We start from the raw sequence: 19,251 nt of genomic DNA on the forward strand, positions 1-19,251 counted from the left end.
AACAAAGGACCAAAAGGCAGCTTCTACCCCCAAGCTATAAGACTGCTGAACAATTCATCAAATGGCCACCTGGACTATTTACATCACCGCTGCTACTTGCTGTTTATTATCTATGCATAGTCACTTTACACCTACCTATATGTACCTCGACTAACCTGTACCCCCGCACATTGACTTGGTACCAGTACCCCCTGTACAGTTGTGGCCAAAAGTTTTGAGAATGACACATATTAATTCCCACAAAGTTTGCTGCTTCAGTGTCTTTAGATATTTTTGTCAGATGTTACTATGGAATACTGAAGTATAATTACAAGCATTTCATAACTGTGAAAGGCTTTTATTGACAATTACATGAAGTTGATGCAAAGAGTCAATATTTGCAGTGTTGACCCTTCTTTTTCAAGACCTCTGCAATCCGCCCTGGCATGCTGTCAATTAACTTCTGGGCCACATCCTGACTGATGGCAGCCCATTCTTGCATAATCAATGCTTGGAGTTTGTCAGAATTTGTGGGGTTTTGTTTGTCCACCCGCCTCTTGAGGATTGACCACAAATTCTCAATGGGATTAAGGTCTGGGGAGTTTCCTGGCCATGGACCCAAAATATCGATGTTTTGTTCCCCGAGCCACTTAGTTATATTGCCTTATGGCAAGGTGCTCCATCATGCCGGAAAAGGCATTGTTCGTCACCAAACTGTTCCTGGATGGTTGGGAGAAGTTGCTCTCGGAGGATGTGTTGGTACCACTCTTTATTCATGGCTGTGTTCTTAGGCAAAATTGTGAGTGAGCCCACTCCCTTGGCTGAGAATCATCCCCACACATGAATGGTTTCAGGATGCTTTACTGTTGGCATAACACAGGACTGATGGTAGCTCTCACCTTGTCTTCTCCAGACAAGCTTTTTTCCGGATGCCCCAAACAATCGGAAAGGGGATTCATCAGAGAAAATGACTTTACCCCAGTCCTCAGCAGTCCAATCCCTGTACCTTTTGCAGAATATCAGCCTGTCCCTGATGTTTTTCCTGGAGAGAAGTGGCTTCTTTGCTGCCCTTCTTGACACCAGGCCATCCTCCAAAAGTCTTCGCCTCTCTGTGCGTGCAGATGCACTCACACCTGCCTGCTGCCATTCCTGAGCAAGCTCTGTACTGGTGGTGCCCCGATCCCGCAGCTGAATCAACTTTAGGAGACGGTCCTGGCGCTTGCTGGACTTTCTTGGGCGCCCTGAAGCCTTCTTCACAACAATTGAACTGCTCTCCTTGAAGTTGATGATCCAATAAATGGTTGATTTAGGTGCAATCTAACTGGCAGCAATATCCTTGCCTGTGATGCCCTTTTTGTGCAAAGCAATGATGACGGCATGTGTTTCTTTGCAAGTAACCATGGTTGACAGAGGAAGAACAATGATTCCAAGCATCACCATCCTTTTTGAAGCTGCCAGTCTGTTATTTGAACTCAATCAGCATGACAGAGTGATCTCCAGCCTTGTCCTCGTCAACACTCACACCTGGGTTAACGAGAGAATCACTGACATGATGTCAGCTGGTCCATTTCTGGCAGGGCTGAAATTCAGTGGAAATGTTTTTTGGGGATTCAGTTAATTTGCATGGCAAAGAGGGACTTTGCAATTAATTGCAATTCATCTGATCACTCTCATTCTGGAGTATATGCAAATTGCCATCATATAAACTGAGGCAGCAGACTTTGGGAAAATTTATATTTGTGTCATTCTCAACTTTTGGCCACGACTGTATATAGCCTCATTATTGTTATGTAATTTTATTGTGATTTTTTTATTTTAATTTTGACTTTAGTTTATTTAGTAAATATTTTCACAACTCTATTTATTGAACTGCATTGTAGGTTAAGGGCTTGTATTTCACGGGAATGTCCCAGGTCTACACCTGTTGTATTCGGCACGTGTGACAAATACAATTTGATTTTAAGATTTTTGGGGGGATGTTTTTTTCCAAACAGCCTTGGCTTTTACTGCCGTCCTCAGTCCCAAAGTGTGTTTAACTCTGAACAGTGTCTCCTCCCACCCAGCAGAACCCTCCATGACTCCATCACAAACAGAAATGGCCCTTTAGGAAGACTAATGCCTCGATTTTAGATGAATTTGGTATTGGCATTAACCTCTGCTGGCTACATAAAGTAGGTTAAAAAGAACTGCAATCAGCTGGGAGTTGAGAGGCCCAGAGGAGAATGCGGCGGCTCGTGTTTTAAAAGCCAATGCCACTTTAATGTAACAGAGCGCTGTTCAGAGCACCGTAATTAGAGATCAGTAAAACTGACAGGGTTGGCTGCCTTATTCTCAGTGGAACAGATCGGTTCTCATAATGTCCCAGTAAATGTCTTCTGTTCAGGGTTTGGACAACTCCTGTTCATGTTTTGGATGCTATGTTAACTCCTGACCAGTTTCCTGTTGTTTATCTTCACTGTTGACTGATTGACCGCCGCACCCCCTGTCTCTGTGGCAGCCTTATTTATAACCCTGTTACCCGGCCGAGATGCAGACTGAGTCCTCTGCAGAGCTCATGCTGCCTTAATGGTATTTTCATACACAGGGTTTTGCTCTCTCTTCCTTCACTTTAATGGCCCATGTGGAAGAGGCCAATACATCGAGGTGACGTGCAAGATTGTCCGGGCAGCGCAGAGGTGTGCATATGTGTGAGTGTGCATGCATGCGCACGTGTGCGGTCTGTGTCCTGGGGACAGATGGATTTAGACCATAAGGAAGCAGCGTTTCAATGTTTTATCTTTCAAAGTGCTTTTGGCCTTTGATTTCATTCAAAGGGCTTTGTATGTCTGATTCCACTTTGGTGGCCCAGGCTAGCTAGGTGTGTAACAGTCAGTGGTGCCCCAAGAACAGGCAGCTGTGTTTGGCTTCCAACACTTACAGTGTAGTATACATTTATTTCCATTTGCCCCATAGAGCGGACAGGGAGGGGTAGGCAAGCAGTCGGCACAGTCTGGTCTGTTCCAGAGCTAGAAGAATAATGGCGTTCCTGGTAGAAATTAGAGGTCAATCGGTCATTCTGTTTAAACTGCTCAAGTCCTCTCAAATGTTTATCTTATCTGACAAACATACCACATACAGTTGAAGTCAGAGGTTTACATACACCTCAGCCAATACCTTTAAACTCAGTTTTTCACAATTCCTGACATTTAATCCTAGTAAAAATTCCCTGTCTTAGGTCAGTTAGGATTACCACTTTATTTTAAGAATGTGAAATGTCAGAATAATAGTAGAGGGAATGATTTATTTATTTCAGCTTTTATTTCTTTCATCACATTCCCAGTGGGTCAGAAGTTTACAAACTCAATTAGTATTTGGTAGCATTGCCTTTCAATTGTTTAACTTGGGTAAAATGTTTCGGGTAGCCTTCCACAAGCTTCCCACAATAAGTTGGGTGAATTTTGGCCCATTCCTCCTGACAGAGCTGGTGTAACCGAGTCAGGTTTGTAGGCCTCCTTGCTCGCACACACTTTTTCAGTTCTGCCCACAAATTTTTTACGGGATTGAGGTCAGGGCTTTGTGATGGCCACTCCAATACCTTGACTTTGTTGTCCTTAAGCCATTTTGCCACAACTTTGGAAGTATGCTTTGGGTCATTGTCCATTTGGAAGACCCATTTGCGACCATGCGTTAACTTCTTGACTGATGTCTTGAGATGTTGCTTCAATATATCCACATAATTTTCCATCCTCACGATGCCATCTATTTTGTGAAGTGCACCAGTCCCTCCTGCAGCAAAGCACCCCAACAACATGATGCTGCCACCCCCGTGCTTCACGGTTGGGATGGTGTTCTTCGGCTTGCAAGCCTCCCCCTTTTTTCTCCAAACATAACGATGGTCATTATGGCCAAACAATTCTATTTTTGTTTCATCAGACCAGAGGACATTTCTCCAAAAGTACGATCTTTGTCCCCGTGTGCAGTTGCAAACCGTAGTTTGGCTTATGTCGATATAGGACTTGCTTTACTGTGGATATGGATACTTTTGTACCTGTTTCCTCCAGCATATTCACAAGGTCCTTTGCTGTTGGTCTGGGATTGATTTGCACTTTTTGCACCAAAGTACGTTAATCTCTAGGAGACAGAACGCGTCTCCTTCCTGAGCGGTATGACGGCCGTGTGGTCCCATGGGGTTTATACTTGCGTACTATTGTTTGTACAGATGAACGTGGTACCTTAACGTCTCTAGGCTAGATGGGACGCTACCGTCCCACCTGACCAATATCCAGTGAAAGTGCAGGGCGCCCAATTCAAACTACAGAATTGTAAATATTTAACGTTCTTGAAAATACACATGCAATATGTCAAAATAAAGACTTGACATCTAGTGGAAGCCCTAGGAACTGCAATTTGGGAGGACTTGGGCTTATAATTAAAGTTCAAGCCATTGAAAACAGTGGTAAACTGAAAAATATTTATTTTGGGATGGTTTGTCCTTGGGGTTTCGCCTGCCATATCAGTTCTGTATACTCACAGACATAATTTTAATAGTTTTAGAAACTTTAGAGAAAACACTCTAAATCTGCAAATTATATTCATATCCTAGCTTCTGGGCATGAGAAACAGGCAGTTTACTTTGGGCAAGGTTTTCATCCGGACGTGAAAATATTGCCCCCTATCCCAAAGAAGTTAAGGTGTTTGGAAATTACTCCCAAGGATGAACCAGACTTGTGGAGGTCTACAAAAGAAATTCTGAGGTCTTGGCTGATTTTCTTTTGATTTTCCCATGATGTCAAGCAAAGAGGCACTGAGTTTGAAGGTAGTCCTTGAAATACAGCCACAGGTACACCTCCAATTGACTCAAATTATGTCAATTAGCCTATCAGAAGCTTCTAAAGCCATGTCATAATTTTCCAAAGTGTTAAGGCACAGTCAACTTAGTGTATGTAAACTTCCGACCCACTAGAGTTGTGATACAGTGAATTATAAGTGAAATAATCTGTCTGTAAACAATTGTTGGAAAAATGACCTTTGTCATGCACACAGATGTCCTAACCGTCTTGCCAAAACTATAGTTTGCTAACAAGAAATCTGTGGAGTGGTTGAAAACCAAGTTTTAATGACTCCAACCTAAGTGTATGTAAACTTCCGACTTTAACTGTATTCCTGCAAGCCCACTGTCTGACAGCTTCTGACGATAAAGCGCTGGTTATGAAAGCAGGGCATTTCCACCGTGATTTCACAAGTTTCACAGTTTTCCTATCTTTTGTTCTCTACAGCAGCAGCTTGTAATCACCACTGCTTATTCCTCTGGGACTCAGCATCATAATGAGCTGTTCCTGTGTTCTGGTTTTTAAACAGGAACCATATATTTTTAATCCCTCTTGGGAAACGTCTGGCTGCTCTGATGCAATGTGGAGTAACATGCGACAGACACAAAATGGAGCGACTCACACTGTAGTATTTATGTGCTACATAGCTTCTCAAATCCCTTTTATTACGGCTGTTTATATCCGTGGAGAAAGCCATTTGGAGGCTGTCCAGCCAGCCTGTCTCTGGGCCTTGTTTGTAACCTGTAGCCTTGGGTAGAGAGGGTCATTGTCGGTAGTGGCAGTGACGCTATCCCTGATTTTTATTATTTTTTTTAAATAAAAAATTCTCATCGCAGCTGAGCCTCCCTCTGTACACACACACACACACACACACACACACACACACACACACACGGGTGAGATAATGCCAGATAAAGTAGTAGATGAATAACCCCCACTAATATTCTCATTCAGTGTTACATAACAGGTACTTCTATATGCGTGTATGCCATGGCTCGCTGAACATTGAATGGGTCTAGGTTTGAGGCTGCTGCTGCGGCCGTGGTTGCGCTATGAAGGGAAGGCTGATTAAATTTAGCCAGCAACTCCCAGAGCTGACTAGAGCCGAGGGCAGCGTGGGTTAATGGATTTGCAGACATTCAGGAATGTAAATTGGAGGGGATATAATCCCCGATCCTCTCGGATTCACTCCGCTGCATCGGCCTATAAAACAATGTTATTGAAAAAGCCCCAGTCGGCGCTCTTTCATTCCCCCCCTCCTCTCCACCTATCTTGTTCCTGATGAGGCACATGGTGAAGTATGGGGGTACGAGAGAGGGCAGAGTGTCTGACATGGTCTCTCCACACGCTGTCTCTGTCTATGACGGGGAATTGGCCTGGCCCTCTGCTTCCGTTGGAACAGCTTGAGAAGAGAAATCTCATACTCCTGACTCTCTGGGGTCAGATTTTTTTATACACAACGTGGAACTGCTTTTCCGACCAGCTTTAGAGATTCCTGAGAGTCTGTAGCCTATAAGTGAGGACAATGAGAAGTGCTCTTTTTCGGTACCACGGATGTTAATCAGATGATTATAAATGTGTTCTTTTTTTCTTCTTCTTCAGTTAAAGGCCTTGATTGGTCGTTTAAACTCCTCATTGTTTTTTATTTTAAGTCAACCATTTTGGTTGTAATTACGCCTGTCTAGTTAAAATTCCAATCATAATAGACTGTTTCAGCCTTCATTATAATTTGCCTGTGGTTCTGAGGCACATGAAAGGCCCATAATTGAGGATAGGGAGGAGGGAGGAGGGAGGGGAACAGGCCTGGAGCAGGGAGGAGGGAGGCCTGGGTTATATTTCTCTGTCTCTGGGAGCTGACAGACGGAGTCTCTGCGCCAGAGAGGCTGTTAAAGCCCAGCACCACCCTTCTCCCCTCTGTCTGAGAACCCGCCACTGAAGATATAACCTAGCCATAGACCAGACGCCAGTGACCAGAGGAGCCAGCCCACAGGCTTCCTCCATTGGACTCTCTGGGGGCTACTGAACATAAAATGGGAGCAACATCTTATTTTGGGCCCTTGGGAAAGGTTATTTCTCTCTCACTTCCCCACAAAAAGATCCCTCGTCCACCCATCGGACAAGAGACCTCACCCTGTGCCCCCTGGGGTCTGCTAGCTATTGACCCTGTGACCCCAGAGAAGGCAGTAATTGCAGCCATGTTGTTAATGAAGCAGGTCATTTGGAGCTGATTGAGAGTTTGTTGACTCTCTAAGTCACCCTGACCTCTGTCACTGGGAGAAAGGACTTTTTTTTAAAGAGCTGGAGAACTGGTACAGATGTGCTATGTACCACACTCCCATACAGTCAGTCAATCAAATGTATTTATAAAGCCCTTTTTACATCAGCAGATGTCACAAAGTGCTTATACAGAACCCAGCTAGCCTAGTCCTCTGCAGGTCTTAGCTAGACTGAACCCAGCACCTCAAACTTAGTCCAGACGGGGCTTCTTCTCACGTTACACATTGTGCTCTACTCCTAAACCTTATTGAATGACCCCTAACCCTAATAACAATGGACTGGCGTCTCTGCTCTGTCTACATACAGAGCTAGTCAAAGTATCATTAAAGTATCACGTTTGGCCACGCTGTCGTTTTAGTCCAGTTGTGACGAAGCTGTATTGTGGGTACTGACTATGTTGTGTAGGCCTACTAACTGTATTCTGATGTGCATGTGATTCAGAAGGCTCCGATATCACTGTAATTCATTACTGCATTCAAAGTAACCCTAACCCCATTGGCTCCCCTGTTGTCTAGTAACCCTAATCCCATTGGCTCCCCTGTTGTCTAGTAACCCTAATCCCATTGGCTCCCCCGTTGTCTGCCATACAGCAGGATGCTTAATTCAAAACGAGTCGCTGGTTAATGATGCTTAGCTTAAATCTCACGTTGCTGCACTACACTACAACCAGGTTATATATTGATTGTATAGATTGGCGTACATTTTAATTTGATAATGACGTTTTGGTTTGATGTCTGACTAATTCTAGCTTCACCATATCTCATTTCAGGTTACTCCTCCTGGCCAAATGAAGGTTGGTTACGTTTATGTGTTTCTTTTTAAAGTACTTATGATCTAGACAGTAAATGTTAATAATACATCATGATGTCTTTCCCACTCTGTCATTAGGAATGAGCATTTATACGTTAATAATACACTACAACATAAACCTGTGATACATGAGATGAAAATGAATGTAATGATTCACAACATTAGGCCTAGTCAAAGCTCATTTGAGACCATTACAACGCTTTAAACCGATAAACCACGTCATTACACTAGTCATGATAGCAATGGAGAATGAGGTGATGCAGACAAACCCTCGCTTTCTTTTCCCTCTGCTGTCTCTAATGGCCACAAGAGACCAGACTCCAGTCCTGCCCAGTGGTTCCATCCTAACACAATGGATGGTGACCTCCGTCAACTGGCCACGGATCAGCTTGCTCTATTTACTTTAGGGCAGGGTTACAGAACTGGTAGTCCATGGGCTAAATTCGGCCCACGGGTGATTTTTTTATTTATTTATACGTTTTCTGAGCAATGTTTTTTTTGTTAGACATAAAAGACTAAAACACCAGCAAATCAGCTCCAAGTGATTTTAATTTAGGAAATCTGTTCCAAACTATTCCCACGCATAATAGAGATATACATTGAGTATACAAAACATTAAGATCTCTCCATGACATAGACTGACCAGGTCAAAGCTATGATTCCTTATTGATGTCACTTGTTAAATCCACTTCAATCAGTGTAGATGAAGGGGAGGAGTTAAAGAAGGATTTTTAAGCTTTGAGACATTTGAGACATGGATTGTGGATGTGTACCATTGAGTGATTGAAGTGCCTTTGAACGGGGTATAGCAGTAGGTGCCAGGCGCACCGTTTGGTGTCAAGAACTGCAATGCGCTGAGATTTTCACTCAACAGATTCCTGTGTGTATCAAGAATGCCAATTTGACACAACTGTGGGAAGCATCGGAGTTAGTTAGTTTTAGACACCATGAGATTTAAAATGACAAATTTTTTTTGTTGCTTTTATGACATTTTCTGGGATGCTCTGATTTTACAGTACTGGTAGGTTCTCATTGGTTTTAACACTCTCTCTGTCTGTCTGTCTGTCTGTCTCGCTCTTCTCTCTGTCCTCCCCCCCAGGTTCGTCAGCGTTGCCCAGTAACATGGCGTACTTTGGGAGCTCTCAGGATGAAGATGAGCTGGATGATGATGAAGAGGAATACGAGGATGTGAAGCCAGACATCAGTGTGGCGTCTACTTCCTGTCAGTCCACGCCCAGGAAGGGCAAACCCCCAGGGAAACACGCCGTCAACGGCCACGGTACGACAACGTCCTCTTACCTACCTAACCCCAACAGTTGGAAACTGTCCTCTCTCTCCTTTTCACCAACCTAACCCCCGAACTGCCCTGACCAATGACAACACAGATATTTAACACTCACCAATCACGGTTGAGGGCCGAAGTGGAACGGACCTAATACGTACAAGAGACCCACATGTTTAGAGCTGTCTGCAGCCGAGCATGGCTGAGTTAGTCTCCACACTCTCTCTCCCTCTCTGAGGGACCATTCCATCTTTCCACTCCAATTAACACTAGGAGTGAACAGAGGTAACAAGGTGTTTATGCATTCAGCTCACAGCTAGCCAGGGAGGAGGGGAACGGGGACGGAAAACAAGGAGCACACACCCCCATAGCCCCGCCTCTTACACGCACACACTGCCCAGACGCGGAGAGATGGACAGCTTAACAGGAAAGTCGGAAAATCTCCCGAGGGAAAGTGTGTGTGATTCTGAGGGGAGCTTGTCTTAATGAAACGCGTCATGTTAAAACGGAACAATATGCCAGTGGTGGTGAAAGATACAAGCAGGCAAAGCCACACAATAACTATCTACACGTTATCAGTGGCATATGCTTGGTGTTGCTCGTCAACTTTCAGTGGCTATCATAGAAAAACACAGTGCTGTGTCCCAGATGCTGTAGTCCTCCTCCCTGTGACAACAGATCCTCCAGGCCAGGCAATCCCCATGGAAACAAGGCCAGTGTTTTAGTTCTCCCTCTAGACTTGCAGACAGGGGTTTAGAAAGTGAGCACTTTAACATAGTAGCGTGGCCAAAGCAATATTTACCAAATTAGCCTGTCCTATGGCAGCACACTCGCTCTCAGTAGTGTTAGGCCTGGACCGTAAGTACCGTAGAAGCCTGTCTCACAGTACAGTGTTAGGCCTGGACCGTAAGTACCGTAGAAGCCTGTCTCCCAGTACAGTCTTAGGCCTGGACCGTAAGTACTGTAGAAGCCTGTCTCACAGTACAGTGTTAGGCCTGGACCGTAAGTACTGTAGAAGCCTGTCTCCCAGTACAGTCTTAGGCCTGGACCGTAAGTACCGTAGAAGCCTGTCTCCCAGTACAGTCTTAGGCCTGGACCGTAAGTACTGTAGAAGCCTGTCTCACAGTACAGTGTTAGGCCTGGACCGTAAGTACTGTAGAAGCCTGTCTCCCAGTACAGTCTTAGGCCTGGACCGTAAGTACCGTAGAAGCCTGTCTTCCGGTACAGTATTAGACCTGGCCAGTACAGTACACTATAAGGCCGTGTGTCAGATGTGACACTTTAAAATGCAGCGTGGGCAGGACTCCCAGTAGTTTATACTAGCTGCAATGCACAGAGAGCGAGCGAGAAACCACAGAGCTCTGCTTTCATTACCCTGCACCTCACTAACCCCAGCCATGTTTACATTTCTAGATTAAACACCTTTTATTGAGTTGAGTTTTCTGGTAGCTTTTCAAAACGCCAGCCTTTCAGCAAGGGACTTTGGCAGATGGAGTGGCGGCGGGGACCATGTCATTTTATAAACGCCAGCGTCGGTTGATATTAAAGCACTGTAAAAATAAAGTGAACCTCATAAAATATAAAGAGAGAACTATTGAATGTGTTAATTGAATGGTTCAGAAAGTTAATATCAGTGTCTCTGCACTAGTCTGAGGTTAGCAGGGCTGTAGTCTGGTGCTTGACCAACATAATGTTCCCCACAAGTGACTGTACAAGACTGGAGAAAATATTTCATTGACATTATACATTCTTGTTGCGGTTTTAAGATACAGTGCTTTCAGAAAAAACTCACACCCCTTGACTTTTGTGTTCCAGCCTGAACTTAAAATGGATTCAATTGACATTTTTTGGGGTCACTGGACTATACACAATACACCATAATGTCAAAGTGGTGTTGGAGGGCCAGTAGGAGGCACTCTTTCCTCTGGTCATTTTTTTTATTTTTTATTTTAATATCCCAATGCCTCAGGACACTGCCCTGTGTAGGGTGCTGTCTTTCGGATGGGATGTTAAACGTGTGTCCTGACTCTCTGAGATCATTAAAGATCCCATTGCACTTATCGTAAGAGTAGGGGTGTTAACCCCGGTGTCCTGGCTAAATTCCCAATCTGGCCCTCAGACCATCACGACCATCTAATCATCCCCAGCTTACAATTGGCTCATTCATCCCCCTCCTCTCCCCTGAAATTATTCCCCAGGTCGTTGATGTAAATGAGAATGTGTTCTCAGTCAACTTACCTGGTAAAATAACGGTAAAATAAAAAAATAAAAAGTGGAATTATGTTTTTCTACATTTTTACAAATGAAAAGCTGAAATGTCTTCAGTCAATAAGTATTCAACCCCTTTGTTATGGCAAGCCTAAATAAGTTCATGAGTAAAAATGTGCTTATTAACAAGTGACATAAGATGCATCGACTCACTCTGTGTGCAATAACTACCTCATCTCTCTACAAACTCAGCGGCCTTGTTATTTAGAATGTCCGCTCCGAGATTGGGAGTTCGATCCTTGGCCGAGTCATACCAAAGACTGTAAAAATGGGACCTGATGCGTTTCTGCTTGACACTCTGCATTAAGGAGATTGATTGGGGGATAAGGCCCTGCGATTGACTAACATCCTGTCCAGGGGGTGTACTTGTATACTGAACAAAAATATAAATGTAAAATGTTGGTCCCATGTTTCATGAGCTGAAATTAAAGATCCCATAAATGTTTCATATGCACAAAAAGCTTATTTTTCTCAAATGTTGTGCACAAATGTTAACATCCCTGCTAGTGAGCTTTTTATAACTTGTCAAGATAATCCATCCACCTGACAGGTGTGACATATCAAGAAGCTGATTAAACAACATGATCATTACACAGATGCACCTTGTGTTGGGGACAGTAAAAGGCCACCCTAAAATGTGCAGTTTTGTCACACAACACAATGGGGGGTGTATTTATGTCTGTAATAAAGTCCTTTTGTGGGTAAAAACTCATTCTGATTGGCTGGGCCTGGCTCCCCAGTGGGTAGGCCAAAGCCCTCCCAGCCCCCCCACCCACGGCTGCACCCCTGCCCAGTTATGTTAAATCCATAGAGTAGGACCTAATGAATTTGTCAATTGACCGATTTCCTTATATGAACTGTAACTCAGCATAATCTTTGAAATTCTTGCGTTTTACATTTATGATCAGTATACATCAAGCTGCCTCACGCTACAGAAACAGGAGCTCCTGCTGCTATGAGCTGTTCCAGCTTGCACAAGCCAAGGCTCATGCAAGGCTAGTTACATCATCTCTGTATCCCACATATACAATTATCTGTAAAGTCCCTCAGTCAAGCAATGCATTTCAAACCGATTCTTTTTCTAATGTCTCACATTGTGAAGTTATTAATTACACTTTGGATGGTGAATCAATACACCCAGTCATTACAAAGATACAGGGGTTCTTCCTAACTCAGTTGCCGGAGAGGAAGGAAACCAGTCAGGGATTTCACCATGAGGCCAATGATGCGTTTAAAACAGTTGCAGAGTTTAATGGCTGTGATAGGAGAAAACTGAGGATGGATTGATTGACAGAGTGAAAAGAAGGAAGCTTGTACTGAATACAAATATTCTAAAACATGCATCCTGTTTGCATCAAGGCACTAAATGAATACTGCAAAAATGTGGCAAAATTACCTTTTGTCCTGAATACAACGCGTTATGTTTGTGGCAGATCATTTAAGACATTACGTGGTACCACTCTATTTTCAAGCATAGTGGTGGCTGCATCATTTTACGGGTAAGCCTTGTAATCGTTAAGGACTAGGGAGTTTATCATGACAAAAATGAAACGGAATGGAGCTAAGCACAGGCGAAAACCTGGTTGTCTGCGATCCACCAGACACTGGGAGATGAATTCCCCTTTCAGTAGGACAAAACCTAAAACACAAGGCCAAATCTACACTGTAATTGCTTATCAAGAAGACCTTGAATGTTCCTGAGTGGCTGAGTTACTGTTTTGACTTAAATCTGCTTGAAAATCTATGGCAAGACCTGAAAATGGTTGTCTAGCAACGATCAACAACCAATTTGACAGAGCTTGAAGAATGTTGAAAAGAATAATGGTCAAATGTTGCACAATCCAAGTGTGGAAAGCTCTTAGAGACTTACCCAGAAAGACTCAGTTGTATTCGCTGCCAAAGGTGCTTCTACAGAGTATTGACTCGGGGGTGTGAATACTTATGTAAATGAGATTTCTTTATTTAATTTGGGGTATTGTGTGTGTAGATGGGTAAGAAAAAAATATATGTTTAATCCATTTTAAGTTCAGGCTGTAACACAGCAGCATCCTTCTAAACTGATCTAAGATCATCTTTTCTCTCCTGTTGGTTCAGTGTTGAATGGACACAGCAAGTCGCCCCGGGACAGCCCCAAGCCCAGAGGGAAGGAGTGGGTGCAGGTGAGGGAGCGCAGTGAGAGGGCCGAGGCCCGGAGGGAGCAGGCCCTCAGCCAGCCAGAGGCCACAACCAGGGGCCACACCTTACCCAGAGGCCACACTACCAATGGACTGCCTCACAGGAGGGCTGCAGAGGAGCCCCGCAAGCAGGTACTGCATCTATACCTGAACAGTATGCTTGGTTGATTTGGCTAATATGTAACTCTATAATGGTCATAAAGACGGCTGACCAGCATGCTTCAGTAACCACCAGGCGAGAGCAGACATTATCATTAGACGAGCAGTAATGTGTGACAACGATGACATATTATTAATATAGTAACGTAACAGCAGCATGCTCAGTGTGAAATCCCTGAGCTCCTTTCCTCTCCTGCCTTTGAAACAGTCATTACACAGACGCAGTCTGCTACTATATTTACTACTGGAGCTGGGCTGTGAAAGCTGCCTTCCTGTCCAAGAAGGAGCTCTGCTAAGGTGGAGGAGGGGAGGAGGGAGAGTACCTTTGGCCCAGTTTAAAATACACATTGTGGTTCTGACAGTTACATGAGCTAATCAGAGGGGAGCACTGGGGGCTTTGCCTCTCTTCAGAGAGAGCAGCGTCATGACCGGCAGCTCGGCTCCCCCAGACGGCCGGTACACCGGAGCCGGGGCCACGCTGTCTCATGTTGATGCCGGGCCTGTCAGTTTTAAGTGCCGCCAACTGACTAATTAAGGAACAATGAATCTCAATGAGCAGGGGAGAGCCAAGACAAACTACGCTGAAGTGATTGGCCTTTGTTCTAGCCCTCTGCCCTCTCTCTGCTTTCTGTCTCTGTCTGTCTCTGTGTGTGTGTTCATGTGTTGTACTGGCAGATTCACCGTCCTTGGCAACAGAGCTCCAATCATTTTGAGGCATTCACATTTTTAGTCTTCTGATATTAGCAGTGAGAGTGCAGCAGCAGGCCGATATCCCCTTGCCGATAGCAACGCGGTCATGATCCCTAGTCTGTGGAAGGGAATCAGCCATAGTTCAAATGATTATCATACAAGAACCCAATGGCCCTGTTATACAGCATTTAGTTAGCGCAAGCCAGACTAATGATATTCTGTGAAATCTGAACTTGAGCTCCTGTCTCCTGTTGACCTTTATCTCGGTTTAAAAGTCATTATGCTGAAGACTATTCATGTAGACAGACCTCGAAGACCATCTTTTCAGCTATCACATTGATGTGCTTGTTTTTATGTACATAGCTATCACATTGATGTGCTACATTGTTTTTTTAAGTGTCTGTCTCTATGCGCTGGAAGAGTTACGGTTACTCTTCCTGATCCAGTCTCTTCCTATTGGTTGCTGAGCTCTAGATCTCTTCCTATGTGCTGCTGAGCTGCAGTGGATCCAGTCTGTTCCTATGAGCAGCTGATTTGCTGTAGGTCCGTTCTCTTCCTATGTGCTGCTGAGCTGCAGTGGATCCAGTCTGTTCCTATGAGCAGCTGATTTGCTGTAGGTCCGTTCTCTTCCTATGTGCTGCTGAGCTGCAGTGGATCCAGTCTGTTCCTATGAGCAGCTGATTTGCTGTAGGTCCGTTCTCTTCCTATGTGCCGCTGAGCTGCAGATGTTCCATGTTAATCTTCCTGCCATCCTGCAGATGGACTATAGCAACACATGATGTCATCCTGGGCCATCCCCCGCCACCCCCCCTCGTCTCTTTCCACTCACATGCGACCAAAATCCACTTCAGAGAGTTGGCTGTGGTTCTGTTCTCTCTTGCTCCCTCACTCTTTCTCCCTCACTTACTGTCTGTTTCCTGTAATGATTTTTCTTATTTTTTTCCTCGCCAGTCTTTCGGCGCTTTCTACAGGGGCCTTCACCTTCTCCACAGGGCTGTGATGTAGCCCGTCTTCTCTCTCTTGCTCCTCTCTGTCTCAGAACAGACTATTACTGCTCACATGCACCCCATCACTTGAGAGAGAGTGGGCAGCAGAGTAGAGCCAGTGAGCCCTCTAGTGGTGAAACTGAAGTAGACAACCACCACCCAGACCGCTGTGCCTTTGTCAGCGTATCTGTTTGGTCACAGTTGGCCCACTGGCTCTCTGTTTCTATTATTTTGGTCGTGAAGGCAAAATGGATGAATTTGACCCCTTAAGCAAGGTGTTTAAATTCTGCAGACAGAAGTCTTGAGAATCTGACGTTGTCTTTGTTTATAGGCCTATCCCTCTAGAGTTGAGAATCTGTGTTTGTTGAGTCTTTGGCATCGTGCTGCTTTGAGACCCTGGCAGACGTCACGCTGCGTTTAGCCACTCTGCTATCCATCACTCTGGCCTGCTGGGGCGACGGGGTTCGCGCTCTCTCGCGCTCTCTCTCTCCTCTCGCTGTCATTCTCTGTATTTTTCCACTATTGAGGGGAGCAGGATTTATGAAGGGGGTCACATTTCACTCCCCTTATCTTTTAATAGCCTCTCTTTGTGTTGGCTGCACCTGATAGGAGTACAATACAGCTGCAGCAGAGGGAACAGAGAGAGGGAGACAACTCTGCTTCTTCCGCTGGTGGGTCTGGATGGCTTTATTCCCCCAGCTGCGTTTAGCCAGTGAGGCCCCCGATGTAACTTAAGCTACCTACATTTCAGAGCTCACATGTTCAGCAGGGGTTCTCAGATCTGCAGGAAAAAAAACTTTTATTTGAGGCATTAAAGGCGAATTAAAGAGCTTAAGGAAACTATACCAAATAAAACTGGCTTCATGTGCTGGGATAGAGTTTCACGTAGTAACCTTTTTTATGTAGTGCTCTCTACATACAGCAGTTGGCTCTAAAATTAAAGCCTCACTCCTATTAGGGCCGGGATGGCTTTTTCCAGCTGTTGTTGAAGCTAACATTGTTTAGTTTTTTGCCCTGTGAGAAGAGTGTTTCTCTATAATAGCAGATTTAAAAGTACGACAACCCGTGTATAGGCTTCACTGAATAGCAGCAGTTTTAAAATACTTGCTACTAGTTTTTACTTCAATGTGAAGCCACAGCTCCAGAGCAAGAGGGAGAGTGTTAGAACACAGAACCACTGCACAGAATGTTTATGAACAAATGTTTCTGATCTCCCGCTCTCTCTCTCTCTCTCTCTCTCTCTCGTTCTCTCTCTCGCTCTAAGGTCTTTAAAGTGAACGGCGTCACACGGGTGTCCCAGACAGGCGTGCACACGGCCGGTGCCCAAAAAACTAAAGACTTCAGACTGCCGTCCAAAACTGTGAAGGGCCAAGTCACATACACCAAAGCAAAACGAGAACTGGTCAAGAAAACCAAACTGAACCACCGCAAACACAGCACTGCTGCTTCCCATAGAGCCAATAGCAACAATCACCACCGCCACCAGCGACTCCCCCTCTCCAACTCAGGAAAAGCCCAGAATAGCAAAGCAAAAACACGCAAACAGGTGCTATTATCCAATGGGGTGTACAAGGTGGCTAACGGGGGCGGAGTGCGCCTCAACGGTGGCCTCTGTGCCAAGCAGGAGGTGGGCAGGCAGGGGCGTGAGGGGCTGAGGAACTCCAAGCGGAGGCTGGAGGTGGCGGTATCGGCCATCGGGGCGGTGGCTGACTCTCAGGGTCAGCTGGTCATCCTGGAGAATAGCCCCAACCTTAAGAAGACAAAACAGCACCAGACCAGCCCTCTGGACGGTAAGACCCAGCACCAGGCCAGCCCTCTGGAGACACGCAGTAAGAAAGCCTGTCAGGACAAGACCTTGGTCCCCAATGGACACATCGTCATGGAAACCACCCCTCCCCCGACCCTGCTAGCCCCACCCCCTCCCCCGACTCCTCCCGCTACACCACCAGCCAATCCAGAGCCAGAGCGTCAGCGGCCCAAGCGGGCGTCAGCCGGCAAGCTGATGTTCATCAGACAAGCACAGCAGCGGGCGCAGGTTGCCTCTAACCCTAACCACAACCGTTCAACTACCTCAGAATCTCCTTGCCACACTTCTGGACACACTCCTGGACATATCCCTCACAAACCAGCAGAGCCCCGGCCTGACAGGGAGTGGGAAAGGGAGAAGGAGAGGGAGAGGGAGAGAGAGAGGGCGGAGAGGAGCAGGGTGAGCTGGGCGGCGTTGGGTGAGGCGCCAGTGTTCTGTCCCACCCAGCGGGAGTTCCAGGACCCCCTGGTGTACCTGGACTCTGTGCGGGAGGGGGCGGAGCCCTGCGGACTTTGTCGTGTGGTTCCCCCGGCTGACTGGCGCCCAGAGTGCAAACTGAACGATGAGATGCGCTTTGTGACCCAGGTGCAGCGCATCCACAAGCTGGGCCGGCGCTGGGGCCCCAACGTACAGAGGCTAGCCTGCATCAAGAAGCACCTTAAATCTCAGGGCATCACCATGGAAGACCCCCCGCTCATCGGTGAGTCTAACTCAGACTGTCTCTACTTTACCAGCCACACACAACCCCAACCCGATCCCCCTGGTCGTTGGTTAGTCTCAGACAGTCAAACACACTCATATAGGCTGGACGAATGTCGCAAAACAAACCTCTTTAGCAAACGTTGGGTCTCGAAGGTATTGACAATCCAATAAAATGTTTGTTGCATTCCACCAACGGTATCTGGTATTTTTACTGTAGATGTCAATAACAATATTCAGATGTATGTCTGTGAGGCAGGAAAACCACAACCTAGCAGGTTGTCTGACACCTTAGATTTCTCACTCAGCAGCTTGATGTGTTTTTACACTGACTGGGCTCTGAAAGAGGCTGTTTATCTGACTGAAATAAATTGAGTCTGTATAAGAATGCGGCCGATGTTGTGCTATCATTACCGAAGAAGTGTTAAACTCATGGCCATTGACCCTCACCCATTTCTCTCTCCCCAGGCGGCTGTGGGGTTTGGGTTAGGCTTAACCCTGTATCTGACCCCATCTCCCTCTCTTTCTCCAGGTGGCTGTGAGGTGGACCTGGCTCGGTTCTTCCAGCTGATTAATGACATGGGCGGCATGCAGCAGGTGATGGACCTGAAGAAGTGGAGTAAACTGGCTGATCTGCTGCGGATCCCCAAGTCAGCCCAGGACCGTCTAGCCAAGCTGCAGGAGTCCTACCTCCAGTACCTGCTGTCGTATGACTCTCTGTCCCCCGAGGAGCACCGACGCCTGGAGAGGGAGGTGCTGCAGGAGAAGGAGGGCTTGGAACGCCTCAGGGGGCCCCTGGAGGGCCACACAGAGAGGAGCCTGGCCCTGCCGCGCTACGAGCCTAAGAACGGGCTGGCCGGCAGTCTGGTGCAGCGCAGCAATGGTCAGCTGTGCAGCCGGCTGAAGGAGCTGGACAGTCAGCAGCTGAAGGTGGGACGCCGGAGGCTGTTCGCTCAGGAAAAGAATAATGGGGACAAGACACAACAGGAGGAAGAGGAGGCGGATATGGAGAAAGGCGTTCTCAGTGACCAGCACAAGTGTATTTACAAGGTGAGGCCCGGCTAACAACAATGCACATCCTTTTTAAAACTGCGTTTTTGTTCATTCCTCTCACGCCCTGTTCATGCTACAGGGGGAATGAAACACGTTATCTAGTTCCAGTCCTGCCTGCTCTATTCTGTTGTTCTAGCTGATGGAATGTAGGTCAGTGCTGAGCTGGTTGAATAGGAGCCACAGACAGCAGGCCTCTGCTTCTCTACTCCAAATCGCCCTGCCCTGCCCAGCCCTGCCCTGCCCTGCCCCTCTCTGTGTT

The 19,251-nt window shown here is 46.1% G+C and overlaps 1 protein-coding gene across 1 annotated transcript in view; it reads left to right on the forward strand.

The window, feature by feature from the left end:
- LOC115175768 (protein Jumonji) overlaps nucleotides 1–19,251 on the forward strand; it is a 92,648-nt gene that overhangs the window by 62,056 nt on the left and 11,341 nt on the right. Inside the window, exons 5-9 of the mRNA XM_029735251.1 lie at nucleotides 7,834–7,857; nucleotides 8,974–9,153; nucleotides 13,519–13,730; nucleotides 16,698–17,940; nucleotides 18,472–18,989. Of these exons, the coding sequence (XP_029591111.1) occupies nucleotides 7,834–7,857; nucleotides 8,974–9,153; nucleotides 13,519–13,730; nucleotides 16,698–17,940; nucleotides 18,472–18,989 (2,177 nt within the window). The remainder of the gene's footprint in view (nucleotides 1–7,833; nucleotides 7,858–8,973; nucleotides 9,154–13,518; nucleotides 13,731–16,697; nucleotides 17,941–18,471; nucleotides 18,990–19,251) is intronic.

The sequence above is a fragment of the Salmo trutta genome, chromosome 36 (genome assembly GCF_901001165.1).
Source record: "Salmo trutta chromosome 36, fSalTru1.1, whole genome shotgun sequence".
NCBI classification, from domain to species: Eukaryota; Metazoa; Chordata; class Actinopteri; order Salmoniformes; family Salmonidae; genus Salmo; species Salmo trutta.